The following is a 17,104-nucleotide window of genomic DNA, read 5'->3' on the forward strand; positions in this document are numbered from 1 at the left end:
AACACCACTAGGCAGTTCAGTTTTGACAGCAAAGGTGCCTGCGTCCGGGAAAGAGAAACACTTCAAAGGATTTTTATTTTCATTCGCGTGGGGGTTGAAATCGCCGTGAAGCGAAGACTGATTGCCATTTTCCATGGAGTTTGTTCGGGCGATTTTCCAGATTTTCCGGTAAAACGAGAAAAGTGTAGGGCGAGTGCCTGTGGAACAGTTTCCGGAAACTTGTGCATCAAACGGTTGTGTTTGCCCGGCCTGCTGCTTTGTTGTGTGTGTTGAGACGATAAACGCTGCTAATAACTTTCTCCAGTTCACCGTCTGGCCTAACGGATAGTGTGTGTTCGTTCGGTGGCAAACCAGCTTCTTTATCATTAAAACATGGACCACATCAACACCCCGAAGGTAAGTGTGCTCCGAAGGGCGATTCCGAAATTTGCCTGAATCCTGGCATAACAGCGCGTGCGACAGCTGGACGAAGCTCGGCCAGTCCTAGATGGCTTGTGTAGAGATAAACGTGCGGAGATGCAACAGAAATATTATCGATCGCCGCAGCACTGCTGTTGACGTGCTAATTGGCCACCACAGCCCGCTACAGCCCCCGTATGTTTGATGGGCTTGCACAGCTGCTAACAAAACCAGTTTGAGTGGCGCCGCGACCGAGCCTGCGATGCGGGATGTGAAGTACAGGCTGTGCCAAACATGGTCGTTATCATGATTATTGATTATTTTCCGCAAAAGCCACTGTATGTGGATGTGTATGCGTTATTGCATGTGTTCGGGTTTTGCCACGCGCCCAATGTCCAGCACTTCCGGGCGCAAAAGCCTCCGGTGACAACTGTTGCTTGCTGCGATGGGGACGCAAAGACAAAACGTGTTGATAATATCCTCGTGGAACTGTGAGCTGCCCTCAGTTTGGGTCTCGATTGCGTTTATACGCTTATTCTCGTAGCGATAGTGCATTACGGTTCACCAGCGTGTTTTGATCAAAACAATCCAATTCCCCGACTTTCCTATTGATTGCAATCAATCGTACTGGTGATTACGACCAGTGGGGTGCGACTAGAGGTCGGCATTTCGACAAGCTTAGAATGATTCATTACTAAAAAAACAATACACTCTTTTAGCTTTTTATCGTAGTTTCTTATCAATTCATTGTTTCAAACAAATTGGTTTAACTTTTTAAATGGCTCGCGGTAATTTTGGCCTGCAATAGGGCATCCCTGAGCCGCTCGCCACCGAGTACCTTCGTTCATCATACTGTTATTCCTACCGCTTTAGCATCGCCATCGATACTCAACTAGATTGAAACACGAACAAGAAATTCATTTTAACACAAATAAATCAAGGATCAGAAAGACTGATTTATATATTTTTGTTACTGGTTCATTGTTTTGTTTATGAATAAAGTTTTTGTTTATGGTTATAAAGATTCGAAACCCAACCTTCACACCGATACATATTTTGACTGAAGGACATTGAAGCGAAACACACATGAAACAGCTTTCGGAATTGAATATAATTATAACCGGTGGTTGATGGTGATTTGTAAATGTTCATTATTTGTATACAGTTTATTTCCCATTTTGTTGATTTTTTAAAAACTGAAATAAGTTTATGTGTGAACCATTTTTAAACCATATTTGTAGGGTCCTTCATCGCATCAATTTGATAATTTTTAGTGTTCATTTTTTTACTTTTATTTGGCGTAATCCTTCATACAATAACGACTTCCCATTACATAAGTAAAGGCAAACCACAAACATTGCGGGTGGCTTGCCGAACGGCATCATCCGTCCTCCACACTCACCCACTTTCCCGATTTTGTTGCAATTTAAATTGCATTTTCAGTTGTTAGAAAATGCATCGACCAAGAGCGAGAGAAATAGGAAGAAAGAGAAAAAGAGAAGTTGAAACAGAGAGGGAATATGTGCTGCACTTCCTAAAGAGAGAGTATTTGAAGGCGCAACCTTGACCTTCCTATTGCGGACTGGTTCGCTGTTGTGGACAATTGTTTGGATGATAAATGTTTACAGGACGATTAAAACAGCACAGGCGCTCCTTAGAGCATGGAAGCTTCCTGACCCACATCGATCGAACAAGAGTTCTAGTTTTGGAATGCATCCAACGGGAACACAAATAAAACGTGGTTTAAATCGCTCTAAGGTGGTAGTTTTTAAGCTACTACTGCTCCGTTACGCCTCGGTAGAAACTTCATGGCACGTGACACAGAAGCATGCGCTTTTCTGGAACACGGGAACTCGTAGAATGAGGACCACCAGCCAGCTAGCCAGCCAGCGGGCCGAGCTGTTTACTTCTGACGATGTGAAGGGAAGAAGGGCACAAGATAGTAAATAGAATCAAACAAGCCACCACACACCGGAGCGAAAGAGATACATGAAGCGCCGCATAGAAGGTAGGTCAGATCTGTGAGAGCCAAAGGCCATCCTGTGGGAGCATGCGAAGATATGGAGCCACCAACAAAAAGGACACTCTTGTGCCTAGAGCGGCACGTGCGAGAGGGACAGACAGAGAGAAAGAGAGTGTTTGCGAGTAACAACTGCTCATTGGGGCGCTTGGGGCTGATGTCCGCAGCACGGCCTTTTCAGTTCGAGTTTTCCTTCGACTCGCTTCATACGGGCAACGTTGGGAGCCCTTTCGTGCGTTGCCAGTCGCGCGTAAAGGCGTATTTGCATAGCGGAAACCCTCCGTACCGTAAGGACTGTGTATCTTTGGGCTCATGTACTCTGTGCAAGGTCATTCGCGTACGGAAGAGGCCATTGCCTCCGCAGTTTGTGAGGTGTAAGACTGTCACGGATTTGATCATCAATCTGCGCAAAACCCTGGAAAACACGGCCGTTAATACACTTCACCGAGTGTCACGACGTACCATCGCACCGCTGGTGAGATGTTGTGCTGAGATGTTTCGTGTTTGGTGCTACGGTGCTACGGTGCTCTCCTAATCCGGACAGATTGGTCCCCATATTCTTTTCGAACAACAAATAGTGCCATGAGTTAGAGAGCGAGCAGAGAAAACTACGTAAAAACGTTAACAAACGACGCCCGCAGGTCGTCGTGTAGCGTTGCGGCAAAGTGAAAACAACTTGCAGTGGAAGTATTTTTGCTTCCGGCGGAAGTAAAAATGGCCGAAGCGGAACCACTGTCACCGTCGGCGTCCTCGTTCAAGCAAAACTTCGATCTCGTGACGCCCGAGTTCGAGCAGGATCCGAAGCTGCTGTGGGGCGTTCCGGTGCCGCCGTTCGTCTCCGATAAGGTGGTGTCGTGGGTCGAGGAAAACTTCCCGCACCAGCCACCGCCGCCGGTCGAATTTCGTGGCCAGAATGTGCAGAGGAAGGTAACTTGTCCGTTTGGGGTTTCGCTTTCCGGTGCTACAATTCCGGGGTTCGGTTTCGGTACAACCAAAACCGAGAGTTGCGACTGAGAACGACAGCTTCCGGAATGGACAATTCAGGCAACAACTTTAGTTCCATGGGTTGCGAAAGGTTCTCTGCCTTGGGGATAGTTTGCTCTGCTAAGTGGGGATAGTTTGTAGCAGTAGTTTCCACGTGAGGACACCGTTTCTCACGCCCGATTATCCCCTGACTGCCGCCTTTTCTCCGTGATGGGGTTTGTTTTATCGCCGTACGGTTTTATAGTCACCCTGCATATGTTTATGGAGGAGCATTCTCGGAATTCCGCACCATTAAAGCCTTGTTTGTTGCGACCCGCGGTCTGGGCCCATCATTTAAAGTGTGCCACCGTGTTGTCCTTCGGCTCGCTTCCAGCGGTCGGTTAGGCATGCGGTCGTCTAAAAGCTGCTTCTAACGAAATGTGGGAATAGGTTGTGCGAGTTGAGCAGATTAGTTGAGGGTAACTCGGGGTAACAATCGTGGTTCGAGGCTTGGTATTGTTTTTGTTGTTGGATAAGATCAATAATTCAAATCACTTCATTAGGGCAGCATGATGGATTCGTGCAAACCGATCAATATGACGTGATTGATTGGAATCGTGGCGTCCAAACCGTTGCAACATTAAAGAAATGGGAAAATATCGAAAGCATCACCGGGCATTTTGTCGTCGAGATTATTTTTAGTGTGCACCAGCCCCCTGGTGAAGGAGCCCCCTGCTTTAATTCGATACAACTTCCTTCCTTCATCCATTTTTTCTGGCCGGCTTAAGGTCTACGCCGGTAATTTTCCGCCAGTGTTCCAATTTCCGGTCGAATCCTTGTCTCTGATACCGCGTCATACGCGAAAGCCTCTATAACACGCTAACATCTTCCAACCCTGCGGCAAGCCTCAGGTGCCGGTAACGCAACGGGACGGAAATTTAATGAGGTCCTTCTGCTTTCGTTAAACGTGTCGCTACGGTAAAGGATTACAATCCACGAATGTCCACAGCAAAACGGCAAACTGTGCGCTCCGTACTGAGCATTCCCCGTTTGATCCATCCTTCGCGACAAATACGTAATCCTTGGGATAAAGGAAGGAAATGGTTCATAAATTAGGTGGGCCTCTTTCGGGCCGGTAAGACGTTCGAGTCGACGCGTCGTCAAAGTGGCGGGTGCCATTTTCAGACGTGCCAAAGAGCGATTGACGAGCGTCAACGGAACAACTTTAGTTAATTAAATGAGCGCAACTCGATTGGGGATTGAATGGTTCTTCATGTTCACCGTAAGGTAAAGAAGACTCAACTTTTGGCGTAATATAGGCAGTGCGTGTAGTCGTCTCGAAAATCCGTACAAGCTTTGGACAGCCAAAATCCTTGAAACAGAAACAAAGGAGCTTTGGACACTGCCGAGGTGTTTTAGTCGGATTGATGTTTTCCACTTCGGAGAATTATTATTTCGCATAGTCGGGCAGACAGCATAGAAATACAATCGAACCCCAAATGCTGCCCTTTCATGAGGTGGGTTAGGTATTTTTGGTATACAAATGAAATTCGATTCGAATATTAGGAAGAGAATGTAACATTTAAGCGTGACAGTGTGTTAAAACATCTGATTATTACGTTCATTGAAATTGAAATAATGAACTGTAAATTTGTATGAGACGAGTTTTCTTTTCCAGTTTTCTTTTCATTTGTTTTCATTTTAGGTTCCTTCTGTTACGCCATCGCCAACCTACTCACGCCAAATCGCCAACCTACTCACGGCGATAAAAACTTGTGGGTTCGCCTTTACTGACCATATCACTCTGTAACACAAAGCTGACGTAAGGGGCTTTCGATTCTTGATACAGTTATCAGATGGTAGACTATCTGTAGTATTTTTTTTTTCGTCAATTACAATCAGGAATTACGATCGGCAACTGTTTGTTATCGTTCTCGTTATCATGGACAGGTTATCGAGAAGCAGGAGATTCAATGAGTGTAAAATAGACAGGGTAATAGGCTGAAATGATAACTTGCGCTGGATATTCTCATATTTAATCCGTTTCCCTCCGTCCTTGACTCGGCGAATGGAACTTCTTTCTATTGCATATTTTACTCACTTTCCGCCCCCAAAAGGATGTTTTCATGTGGTAGCTACAGTTCTTTTCTCTTCGTAGATATTCGATTTGCCCAAAAATCCCTCAATTCCAGCATCTCGCTTTTTGCTCTGCGCATTGTTCCACAGTCTCACATCGACCGGCTTCTTTTTCCATCTAGTTTCGTCAATAAAATGCCCGCTAATCCTCGCGCGCAGTGCCGTAACAGAGTTTCTGTGTCGGCGGATTAAGGCACCCCGGCGGTACCTTCCACAAATTACAAACAGCAACGTGCCCGGCTCCCAGTGGCCGTGAAATCCGTGTTGGGCTCACGGGCACACGATGCACCTGATATCGGCCCGTGGTCGAGGTTTGTTTGCTTGTTTTTGTTTTTTTTGGGCGCCGTTATTCGCTCTGTTTATTTGTTATGCTTCTCCCCGGGGGCCCAAATTCGGGGCGAATGGTTTTAATCCCCGGCACGCGGCAAGAGCTCGCGGCTCGGCCGTTTGCTTATGCTGGCTGACTGGTTCATGAAAAATTCACCTTCTGCTGCGTGTTTGGAGCTCTCGAACGGACGTGTCTCCTGCGAGGGCAGAATGAATGGCGTTAATGTTATTGCTTGTTGAGCCTCGTAAAGTCCTCCGTGAGGTGGACACTGAAACTGCCGCCGGTTGCTCAAGAGATCCGAGAGTGGCCGGCCGGCCGGAGTGGTGATGGCGGATGGGCGGCGCATTCAATTTACCTTACCCTTATTGTGGTGCGTGGTCGATTTTATCGGCCTCCATCGGTTGTGATTCGCATCGCGGAATATTAAATATTCAATTTGAACAAAACGACTCCATTGCTCACTCTGGCGTGTGACGTTGGTTGTCAGCCACGGAAGCAACCTTCCGACAGGACGATTAATAGTGAGATCGCATCCTTTCTCGTGTGCCACATCTCGTAAAGACCGATTTGTCTTATCGCATGTGAATTGTTACTATATCCGCTCGCCATTGCATGCCAAGATGCTGTCAATCGTTTCCGGACAGCATTCCGTAGAACGGTGTGGTTTGAATGACATGCACGCCCGTTGTTGGTCCCGAGAATACACCCGGAAAGCACCGGCCCAATAAGATTATCCTCCGTTACTCGGCATTTCCTCCAACTGTTCATTGCCGGGCCTTGCTGTGGGTGGCCTAAAAGTGCCAAAACAAGAGTCGTTCTAACTTTTATTCCCGGCCCAGTCCGCAGAAGTGGCCGTTCTCCCGAGATGCCAATTGGAGGGGAATTTGGTATTTTATTGTGTTTGCTCCAAGTTGTTTTCTCCGAAAGTGTTCTCTCGTTTATCGAAATAGTCGGAATTTTTGGCAACTTTCGGATCGTCTGCCAGATTTGTTGGTTTGCACATTTACTAATGTTCTGTATTCAGTGATAAAATGAGAGACCCGCATATGGGTCGTATGCACACTGATGACCTCGCGAATATTAACAGTTAATCCAATAAACGGCTCGGAGTGGCAACAACTTATAAGCTGATAATTTACCGCTCTGCTTGATTCGATCGCTGATTAAATTACACTTCCACCGATTAGCATATTAGCAACCTAATCCGCAGATTGCTTCAAGCAAGCTTTATCAGTGCATCGTGTACCCCGAAGGCCTTTAGGGAGTCTTCTGATCTATCTGAATAGAATATTCCACATAATTTTTCATCGCATCTTTTTTATTATATTTTCTTTCAGATCGAAAATGTTCGTATGATTGACAGATACAATAGCAAAAATCCGACCGTCGGTGTGCTCTATCTGACGGCCACGCATCTCATATTTGTCGATCCGGATGCCAACAAGGAGACATGGGTAAGTAGCAGGTGGTGGTGCCTTCGTTCGCTAGGCATCATATCGTGGGGCATTTGCATACGTCTGTAAAAGCCAGCCGTGCACAGGCTCTCGGTGCTGTGAGCCGCAGACAGTACATTCCTTTTCATTTGACCCCGCCGAATAGGAATGTTGCTTCTAACGAATGACTACCGTTGTGCTCTGCATAAGCAGTGATGAAAACGGATGGAGATAGTAAAATATCTTGGATAAATATTTGTGTGTGTGATGAAAGTGGAATTCGTTTCATAAAGAATATGCCATTTATTTGCTTCATTTGACTGGGAACAGCACTGGAAGAGCGATATCGGTAGCTTACGATATGAAACCTGGTCCTATAGTGATGGTGGAGCAGTCTATTTATATGGTCGATGGCTTTTGGTCCGATGAATCATCGTTTTCTATCTCTCAAAAATTACATTCGCAGTTCTTGAGATGTTCTAATCGTAGCTTGTCCCTATCTTTCTGGTCAGTCTCTGGCATTTACGAAGAAATTTGATCGGATATATGAAGAACTTTTTCGTGAACGAATGTTGAAAAACAATTCGTCAGTGTTTGGTGCTTTAGCACGCCCCTGGGTCTCATAGGTTTGCAGTTAATTGAAATAACACTTTGTTTCACCTAACCCTCGGTCGGAACCTCTAGGTCCTGTACATGCACATAGCCAACGTGGAAAAGCTGCCCCTAAGCACGACCGGGTCACCATTGTTGATACGCTGCAAGACGTTCCTCTCGATCACGTTCGTCATTCCGAAGGAGCGCGAATGCCACGACGTCTACACGACGCTGATGAAGCTCTACCAGCCGCTGCACATCAAGAACCTGTACTGCTTCCAGTATACGACGGCCGCCAAGGAGCTGTCGAAGGCGTCCGGCTGGGACTACTTCAAGCTGGAGAGCGAATTCAAACGGATGCGCGTCCCAAACGAGCAGTGGAGTGCCTGCGCGCTGAACCAGAAGTACGAGCTGTGCGATACGTACCCGCAGCAGATTTATGTGCCGGCCGAGGCGAGCACACAGATTCTGCTCGGTAGTTCGCGCTTCCGCTCGAAGGGCCGCCTGCCGGCCCTCACCTACCTGCACGCTAACAAGGCGTCAATCTGCCGCTGCAGCCAACCGCTATCCGGCTTCAGTGCCCGCTGTCTCGAGGACGAGCAAATGCTGGAAACGGTCCGCAAAACCAATCCGAACTGCGGTTACATGTACGTGGTGGACACGCGGCCACGGGTAAGGCGTTCGGCTCGACGACAGGCCCCTTTTTCCTTGTCTGCCTCATCAACCGGAACTCTTTTCCGTTTGCTAGATTAACGCTATGGCAAACCGGGCCGCCGGCAAGGGCTACGAGAACGAGGCGAACTATGAAAACATCAAGTTTCAGTTTCTCGGCATCGAAAACATCCACACAATGCGCACCAGTCTGCAGAAGTTGATAGAGTGTAAGTGACTGTGGAATTAATCCCCCACATCCCGGGGGTGTGATTTATTACCACACGGACACACGGACTCGGCTCCGATGTGCGGTTGTGTGCGCTCGTCCTGAAAGCCCCTTTTTGGTCACGCTGGAATGATAGTTAACTTTCTCACGCCTTTTCCGTCCCACGGCAGGTTGCGAGCAAAAGTCCCCGACGATGAGTGGATTTCTGAGTTCGTTGGAATCGTCCGGCTGGCTAAAGCACATCCGATCGATACTGGATACATCTTGGTGAGTGTCACGGTAGCCCGCGCACTCGTGATTAGCACGTGAGCGACAGGGAAAAGGTCCTCGAGTCTGAGAGAAAAATCGACGAGCTCGTTAAACGCCTGCCACATGTCATTGTTTGCCCTTCTCTGGCAATTAGCACTCGCTGGTGCGTGTGGGGTGCCAAAGTAATCACCAATTAACAGAGACAATCAATTTTATCGCACTCGGAGGGCGTGATTCTCAAAGCACCTGAATTGCTTCCACTGTGTTTTAATGGATCTTAATGGTTTTTATATAGCTTCATTGCAAACGCCGTGGACAAGGGAATTTCGGTTGTGGTCCACTGTTCGGACGGGTGGGACCGTACGGCACAAGTTTGCTCTCTGGCCGCACTGATGCTGGACCCTTACTATAGAACGATCAAAGGATTTCAGGTAATCATCATCGTCGTTAAGAGTTTAGTCTTTGCGATACTAAACAAGTTTGTGTGTGTGTTTTCCCCAAGGCTTTAATCGAAAAAGACTGGTTGGCGTTTGGCCACAAATTTGGCGATCGCTGCGGGCACATTCAGAACGATCCGAAAGAGGTGTCGCCGGTGTTTACGCAGCTGCTCGACTGCACCTGGCAGCTGATGCAGCAGCGTAACGATGCGTTCGAGTTCAACGAGCGGTTTCTGTTGATTCTGCACGACCACGTCATGTCCTGCCAGTACGGCACATTCGTGGGCAACTGCGAGAAGGACCGGCTGGATCTGCGGTTGGCCGAGAAAACCTACTCCCTGTGGGGCTTCATGTCGAATCACCTGAACGAGTACATCAACCCACTGTACCGGCCGGAGATGGATGAAACCATCAAACCGAATCTGGCACCGCAGAACATCAAGTTCTGGCGCGGTATGTACAGCCGGTTCGAGAGTGGAATTCATCCGCGTGAACCGCTAGAGGATTTGCTGATCGCCAGCAAGGATCACTGCACGTCGCTCGAGGATCACGTGCAGCACTTGACGAAGCGGATTAATAGCTTCAAAAACATGCTCTCAAAGTCGGCCAAACGGTTGCAGGGCGGAAGTGCGGCGGCACCACGCCACACCGAATCGCAGCGGGCACCGATCGAGGTGAACGATAATCGGTACAACTACGATCGGAAGCTAAGCGAACTGTCCGCGGCCGATGATGACCACCCGCTGAAGACGACCGATTTTTCCTTCTCCAATCTTTCGGTTCGTATGCGTTGAGCGCGCTACCGTAGCGTTAGCAACGGCCGACAGCTAATCAAACGTCATTACGTTGCAGATCTCCGAGTACAACAACGATGTCGAGCAGGTGAACGATGAAGTCAGCTCCGTTGCCGTCGATTGGAAATCGCTGCGTGCCGTGGTTAACTGTCCGTCCTGCTCGATACCGTTCGATCAGATCACGAAAAAGGTCCGTAGAATCGAACGCGAGCTGCGATACTATTGAGAGCAACAATAAGTAATATCTCTTACTCTTTCCGCTGCCCAGAATCACTGCTGGAAGTGTGGCGAAGTGTACTGCAACCGGTGCCTCGACAAGAGCCTGTCCCTGGCCGGACATGAGAGCGGTAATCAGGTCCCGGTATGTCGAAACTGTTTTCGGCAGCTGCAGCAAGTGAGCCCGTGAGCTGTGGCGAACATTCCGCTTCCCACTTCCGATGAGGATTCCGGGTTGGTGTAAGGCGCCAGCTGCATTCTTCTCCATCAACATTTACACAACGACACGGGGATACGGTGTGATAGATTACGGAAACGGAAACAAAAATCACTCTACTTTTTCGAGGCTAGCAGAACATTATTTTTAGAGTCAAGAATAGTTCAAAAAGCTGTTTAATTTAAGACCAAAGTATGGTGTACCGTGCGGCAGGGCGCAAACTACGCTTGGGCTTGCGATCGTGCTGATCCTTGCCGTTGATGAAGGGCTGTCAATCTTAGATTGTAGTTGTTGTAGCTGTAAAATAGCACCATTGGTTGCCACTAGCCGGTAATGGCACCAGAAGCATATACTGTTATTAATTATTGTCAAAGAAAGTGTATAGAATATTGCCTGCATGAAGCATTAAGCAATCGAACGGCAATAAAAGCCAAGCAGCCAAACGACTAGTTGGCTTGACACTGTTTTGTGGGACATTCGTTCCGAGCTGAAAAAGGTGAACGTTAGAGGAGGGCTGTATTGTGAAATTAGTATTCTGAAAAATGATTAGGCATCCTTATTAGGACGGAATATCTCCTGCAGGAATATACGCACACAAGTAGACGCGCCCGTTGTAGAGCATTCGTTATTTATTGTGCCTAAGCTGAACGCAATTTCGCAAACTGTGAAAGGAGCGCGGCCTACGCGGTTCTATTTCTTCCATAATTATTTTCGGCTGGAATATTCTTTTGTAACCCGCTACGGACAGTATTTTCTACCCGATCCGGAACTTTGTGTTGTGTGTCCTAGTTGCGTCCTTCAGTTGCGTTACGAAAGCATTCGCGGCGGTGGTAATACCAAGTATATCACATCGTTCAAAAAGTCCCGGGACTAACTATGAAAACAACATTTTATCGGCAAAATTCTTTATTATTCATCAACATAATCTCCTTAAAGTGTAATACAATCATTCCACACTTCTCTAACTTTTCAATTCCATGTTTGTAGAACGGTTTGTCTTTTGACTCAAAATGACCCTCAAAAGCAGCGATCAGCTCCTCATTCGAGCCATATCTTTTTCCCTGGAGCATCTTTTTGAGATCCGTAAAGAGCCAGTAGTCGCTAGGCGAGTACGGAAGATGAGGAAGCAGTTGAAAACCTAATTCGTTGAAGTTAATCATCGTTTTAATTGAATTGTGCTATGGTGGCTTTTGTTCCAATTTGCGCAAATGCGGCACCCATTTGAAAAAAACATTTTCCATAGCCAATTTTGGTGCAAAATAGTAAATGCACTAGCAGTTGATATGTTCACCATCTCAGCTATCTCGTGCACTTTCATTTTTTGTCTTCCATCACGATTTTCAATACTTGCTTGATGTTTTCGGGAGTTACTGCCTCATTTGGCCGATCCGAACGTTCCGCATCATTTGTATCAGCACGACCGCATAGAAGTCAGCAAACATCCGAAAAATGGTTGGTTTCGACGGAGTAGAGTCCGGATAACGTTTTTCAAGCCATTGCTGAGCTTGAACAGTGTTTTTTCCCCATTAGAAAACAATGTTTTATCAACACACGAAACTCGCTTTGGTCCATTTTTTCAGGATTGCAAAAGTAGCGTCACTTTAACCACTATAACTTTCTTGGTTATGCTTCGAATTACATCAAATTTTGACACACCTCATCTGAATGTTGGTACTTCCGAACCCTGGTATATGAATGGCATTATTAGCGCCATTTCTATGGTAGTCCCGGGACTTTTTGAACCATGTGATATGTGAGATAAATCAAAATACAATGCCCCGTTGCTTTCCGTATGCTGAATATTCTATAATAATGCGATTAATCAGATCAAACAAAACCACAAAAACACGAATAAAGTGGGATGAATTTCGACAACAGAGCATGTCTCTAAAGACATCCTATTTGTCCTTTTTTGTTTTCGGTTTTCTCGTCAATGTACTGTTTAAATGTTTGATCTACTTTCTATCAGATAGTGTAAGCGATCTGACGTAAGTCTGTGATGGCTCAAGGCGTACCTCATATGAAAGCGCCGAATGAACGCGTAATCATAATTAGCATCATTATGAAGGTGCACCTGACTACTGCGATTACACAAATAATACGACATCACTGGGATTAGCTAACGTTAATTAGTCGCCCAATCGAATGACGTATTTTCGTGGGGATGTACAGTGGGCCTTAGAAGGGGCAGACAGAGTTACTATAAGAAGTTTGCCATTGTCGTTTTATTTTAGCAGATAGTGCTCACAGCCAACTGCAAGAAGCAGCAACAATATCTCGAAAAATGCTCATCGCCAGCATAAGGTTTTCGGTAAGATGATCGCAGGATCGTTCGAAAAAGAGATGAATTCTAATTGCGTAGCTATTGCAGATTCTTCTCGCATCGCTAGTCTTCTCGCTGGTCCAAGCTGATACGGTGCCAGATGCTCTCCTACCCACTTCTTTAGCGACGGCATCGCCCAGCCCCGTACGCAACTCGTCTCCGGAAGCGACGGTCAGCGATGGACTGGGCCGTAAAATCTTTCCCCCCCATGTTTCGCTCCAAACGGAAACCCAGTAAACGGAGGCGTGTGCAAAGCTTGATCGGACGTGTGCCAAGCATACAGCCTGCCAGTGGGCGCTAGTGGCCAATCGTTTAGTGTGGTACCGCGAATTAATCATCAAGATCGTCGGGTGTTCTGTGCGCCATGCGCGCCCCTTGACCGAGCGCTAGTTAGAGAAGGGAACTTCGAGAGACCACGTTCTACGAACGACGCGTCCGCGCTAATAGAGCAGTTCTAGGGAGCTGCACGTGATGCGTGTTTGGGTGTGTCATTAGAGTGTAAATGCACGAGTAGGCAGAAACGTTTTCTTGGAATTAAAAAGAAAGCGAAAAAGTTCTTCAAGAGAAAATCCCCTTTCGTCGTATGCTGGAAGCCGTCAAGCCGTCAAGCTGGAAGCTCGTTTGTCGCCTCCAAAAATTTGCTGCGATCATCACGGCAAACACGAACGATTTCGGGTTTATTTGCACTTTCAATAACATTGTTTCGATCCATACGTTTTTTCAACCTTTCCTCACGAATTATTAAGGTCATTCGCACCCTCGATAGTGTGGTTAATAGCTTCAAAGGCGAAAAAATCCCATTTCGTTCTACAATAACCCGGATCTCGTAATGTATTGATATATGACATCCGAAACGACTAGCAGAAATCCGGACCGGATTCATCTGGTCGGATTGAGTCGCTTTTTTCGGGGCGGGATGCTGCTGTTGATGGTGGAACTCTTCGCATCGCTTGACAATTGAATTGCATTAGAGAGTGCGCGCATACATCATAAGAAGCAGCGCCATTTGTACCCAGCGTCGTGGGTCTGTGTGTATGTTTGTTGATGAAACCATTCTCCATTCTCTATGTGTGTTTTGCTTTGACTTCGGATTCGGACTTCGGACTAAAGGATTACAAAAACATCAACGAAAACAACGGTGTTTTGTGGTAAAAAAAGCAGAAAAAGCAGCTTAGCAGAAAATGTGTGAATCTGTTCCAAACCTTATTCGCTGTGTTGCTGGCTTTTTCACAGCCCATCATTGTTCTCAGCGGCCATCCGGACGGTTTCTCGACCGGATGCCTCTAAGAGTCGTCAAATCCCTTCGCAAATCCTTAAAAAGATATGCGGTGGACAATAATGTTGGAGCATCATAGTGACAACTCAACCGTTCCCGCAGGGCGGCTGAGAAGTGACACTTCATATAGTAAACGTCAAATATATCACGTTAGACAGCGTGTGATCATTCAACTGTAAAGACGCGTCTCGCGTACCTTCCTTTAACAAAGAGTTCTAACAAAAAAAACTGTCCACCGCAGCCTGATTCCTGTTGGCCGTGAAGTGAAGTGGTGCTACCACTGGTGGTAGCAGTGGTAGCACCAGGTATCAGTGGTGCTACAATCGGACGCAACCACCGGTGGCGGTGGCTACCTGGAGAAGCAGCAGCAGCAACAACAGCAGCAGCAGACAGGATGCACACAGCAAACACAGTTGGCCTCAGCGGGCACAGCGAATCAGCGATCGGCACGCGGGGCAGCCGCCAACAACAACACCACCGCGGCGGCAGCGGCATGGTGGGAGGTGGTGTTGGTGGAGGTGCTGGAGCCGGAATAGCCGGGATGGGCGCGATGAACGCAATGACCGGTACGGGCCCCTATGGGCGGCGGTGGTGGTGGTGGCGTCGCGGCCGACGCAGCGGAGGATACGGGCGGCACCACCAGCAGAGGATGGGCGGTGGTCAAATGGGGCCCGGAACGAACGGGGCAATGTCACAAATGGGAGCCGTCGGTGGTGGTGCCGCTGGCGGAACGATCAACCCGCTAAGTCAGATGAACCAGATGTCGCCGATGTCGAAGATGCAGGACATGGCCAACGAGTACGGGCCGGCACAGCACCCGCGGCGGATGGCACCCTACCCGAACCCTCAGATGCAGATGGCCCACTAGCGCTCGATGTACGGGATGGGCCAGGGTCAGGCGATGCCCGGGGCGGGCGCCCAGTATCCACCACCCCAAGCTGGAGCCACCGCCACTGCGGCCGGAGTGCCGCTCCCGATGGGTGCCCGATGATGCAGCAACGGCAGAATACCCCTCCGTATGGCGGTGGTCCCGGTGCCGGTGTCGTCGGACCCGGTCCACACAGCCCGGCTGGCATCGGGCCGGGTCCGGGCGGTGGCCATCAGACACAGCCACATCACCACCTTTCCGGGTGGTGGCACCTCCTCAGACTCAGACCACATGCGCTTGAACTTCCAGCACAGTACGGTGCACGGCAATCCGACGCCATCGCTAACATCCGCATCTTCCATGGCCCCCTGCATCAATCCCAACCCGGACGTGAATCCAAACATACTACAGAGTGAGTACTACACAAGGCCAACCACTGGCCAACTTCGCTAACCCGTCCCTTTTCCCGTAGGCGAGGAACTGCTGTTGACGTTCCCGGTGCGCGACGGCATCCTGCTGCCGCCGTTCCGGCACGAGCAGAAACTCACGATCAGCAACCACGTGTTCCCGCTAAAGTCGACCGTGGAGCTGCAGCTGAAGTGTTTCCACCACGAGGACCGTCAGATGAACACGAACTGGTCGGGATCGAACGGGGCGACAACAAGACCCGGCCTGAAGCAGGTCTGCCAGCCGGGCTGGAACACGATCAAGATCACCGTCAGCACGTGCTGTTGCGTAAGTGCCGCGATTCGAGTTGCACTCTCGAGGTTCCGACTCCACAACTAACGGTCTTTTGCCCGACATCTTTCAGTCCCATCTGTTCGTGCTGCACCTTGTCCACCGACCCTCGGTGAACGTACGGCGGTGGTCCCGGTGCCGGTGTTGTCGGACCCGGCACACTCGGAACGGCTGACATCGGGCCGGGGTCGGGTGGTGGCCATCAGACGCAACCACATCTCCACCATCACCACCAACAACAGCATCAGCAGCATCATCTTCAGCAGAAACAGCAGCAGCAACAATAGCCATGCTGGCCTACACCTTCGGCATGACCGAGTCGCAAGTGTAGGTAGGTTGCCCGCTTTCCTTTTTTCCCTTCCGGACATTTCAATTTTCACTTACGTCGCCACGTACGCCACCTACAACGTCGCTTGTCGGTTTGTCATTGACCGCACTGTGAACTTTGTCTTTGTGTTTTTGAATGCGTATTTTCTTTGACGGAATTTGGCATCCGTCCTTACGCTTTCCACAGCAGGTTAGTGATCGGCTTCTTTCGGTTAGTGATATCCCATGCGTTGCAGTGCGAATTTACCAGGGCATTGAGGACATTGATGTTGGTCCTTGTCGTGCATTTTCATGTGGATGCGCAGCTTGGTTGTGCCTGGATACGTAGCGAACCAATGAGGGCACTTGTGTTTTTTCTTCTTTCTATGCCCATTACAATTAAATTTGGAGTGCTGCATTGAATACACTGAGAACTCTGCAGCGGCGGTATCGTGTTGGGAACGTCGTCGCTTATTTGACTTCAACAGTCGCTTAGACGATAGGTGAGGTCCTAGAAAGATATTTGTTGTTATATCCCCTTATATATTATTACATTATTATTGGCAGTCCGCGGACAGTTCGCTCGCAACCAACCTTTGACCGTGCTGTTCCATCGCAGATGAACCAACAGCGCACTCCAAGGTACTGTCTGCGTTCCGGTCCTTGACGTTCGCCGATTTTATCGCCCTGCAGGCTTCTATCACCCTATGTGTCCTGGAGCCTGGGGGGTGGATCTTCCGTGGCGAAAGCCGGGAAGTTGGTGCGCACTCTCACTCTCGTCCCCTCCTTTTTTTACATATATTTTCGGCGATTACGACCGGCTACCGATTTTAGTGATCTTTTATCGGTCTTTTTTCTTCTTTTTTTCTCGCGGCGATTACGACCGGCTACCGATTTTAGTGATCTTCTATCGGTCTTTTTTTCTCG

The 17,104-nt window shown here is 48.4% G+C and overlaps 2 protein-coding genes across 4 annotated transcripts; both read left to right on the forward strand.

The window, feature by feature from the left end:
* Positions 1–94: 94 nt before the first annotated feature.
* LOC128276565 (myotubularin-related protein 8) lies at positions 95–11,755 on the forward strand. 3 transcript variants are annotated; one of them, XM_053015032.1, is made up of 9 exons: positions 95–396; positions 7,184–7,300; positions 7,964–8,545; positions 8,622–8,754; positions 8,924–9,020; positions 9,298–9,433; positions 9,505–10,218; positions 10,292–10,423; positions 10,502–11,755. In XM_053015032.1, the coding sequence occupies exons 1-9, from the start codon at positions 373–375 to the stop codon at positions 10,637–10,639; spliced, it is 2,073 nt and encodes a 690-aa protein (XP_052870992.1). In that variant the 5' UTR covers positions 95–372; the 3' UTR covers positions 10,640–11,755. The 3 variants fall into 3 exon arrangements, with proteins under 3 accessions (XP_052870992.1, XP_052870999.1, XP_052870984.1); XM_053015024.1 differs by lacking the exon at positions 95–396 and adding an exon at positions 2,937–3,346; XM_053015039.1 differs by lacking the exon at positions 7,184–7,300.
* A 2,904-nt stretch (positions 11,756–14,659) lies between these two features.
* LOC128266981 (uncharacterized) lies at positions 14,660–15,133 on the forward strand. Its single transcript, XM_053003771.1, has one exon. The coding sequence runs from the start codon at positions 14,660–14,662 to the stop codon at positions 15,131–15,133; it is 474 nt and encodes a 157-aa protein (XP_052859731.1).
* The last annotated feature ends 1,971 nt before the right edge of the window (positions 15,134–17,104 follow it).

Source organism: Anopheles cruzii, chromosome 2, assembly GCF_943734635.1.
Source record: "Anopheles cruzii chromosome 2, idAnoCruzAS_RS32_06, whole genome shotgun sequence".
NCBI lineage: Eukaryota > Metazoa > Arthropoda > Insecta > Diptera > Culicidae > Anopheles > Anopheles cruzii.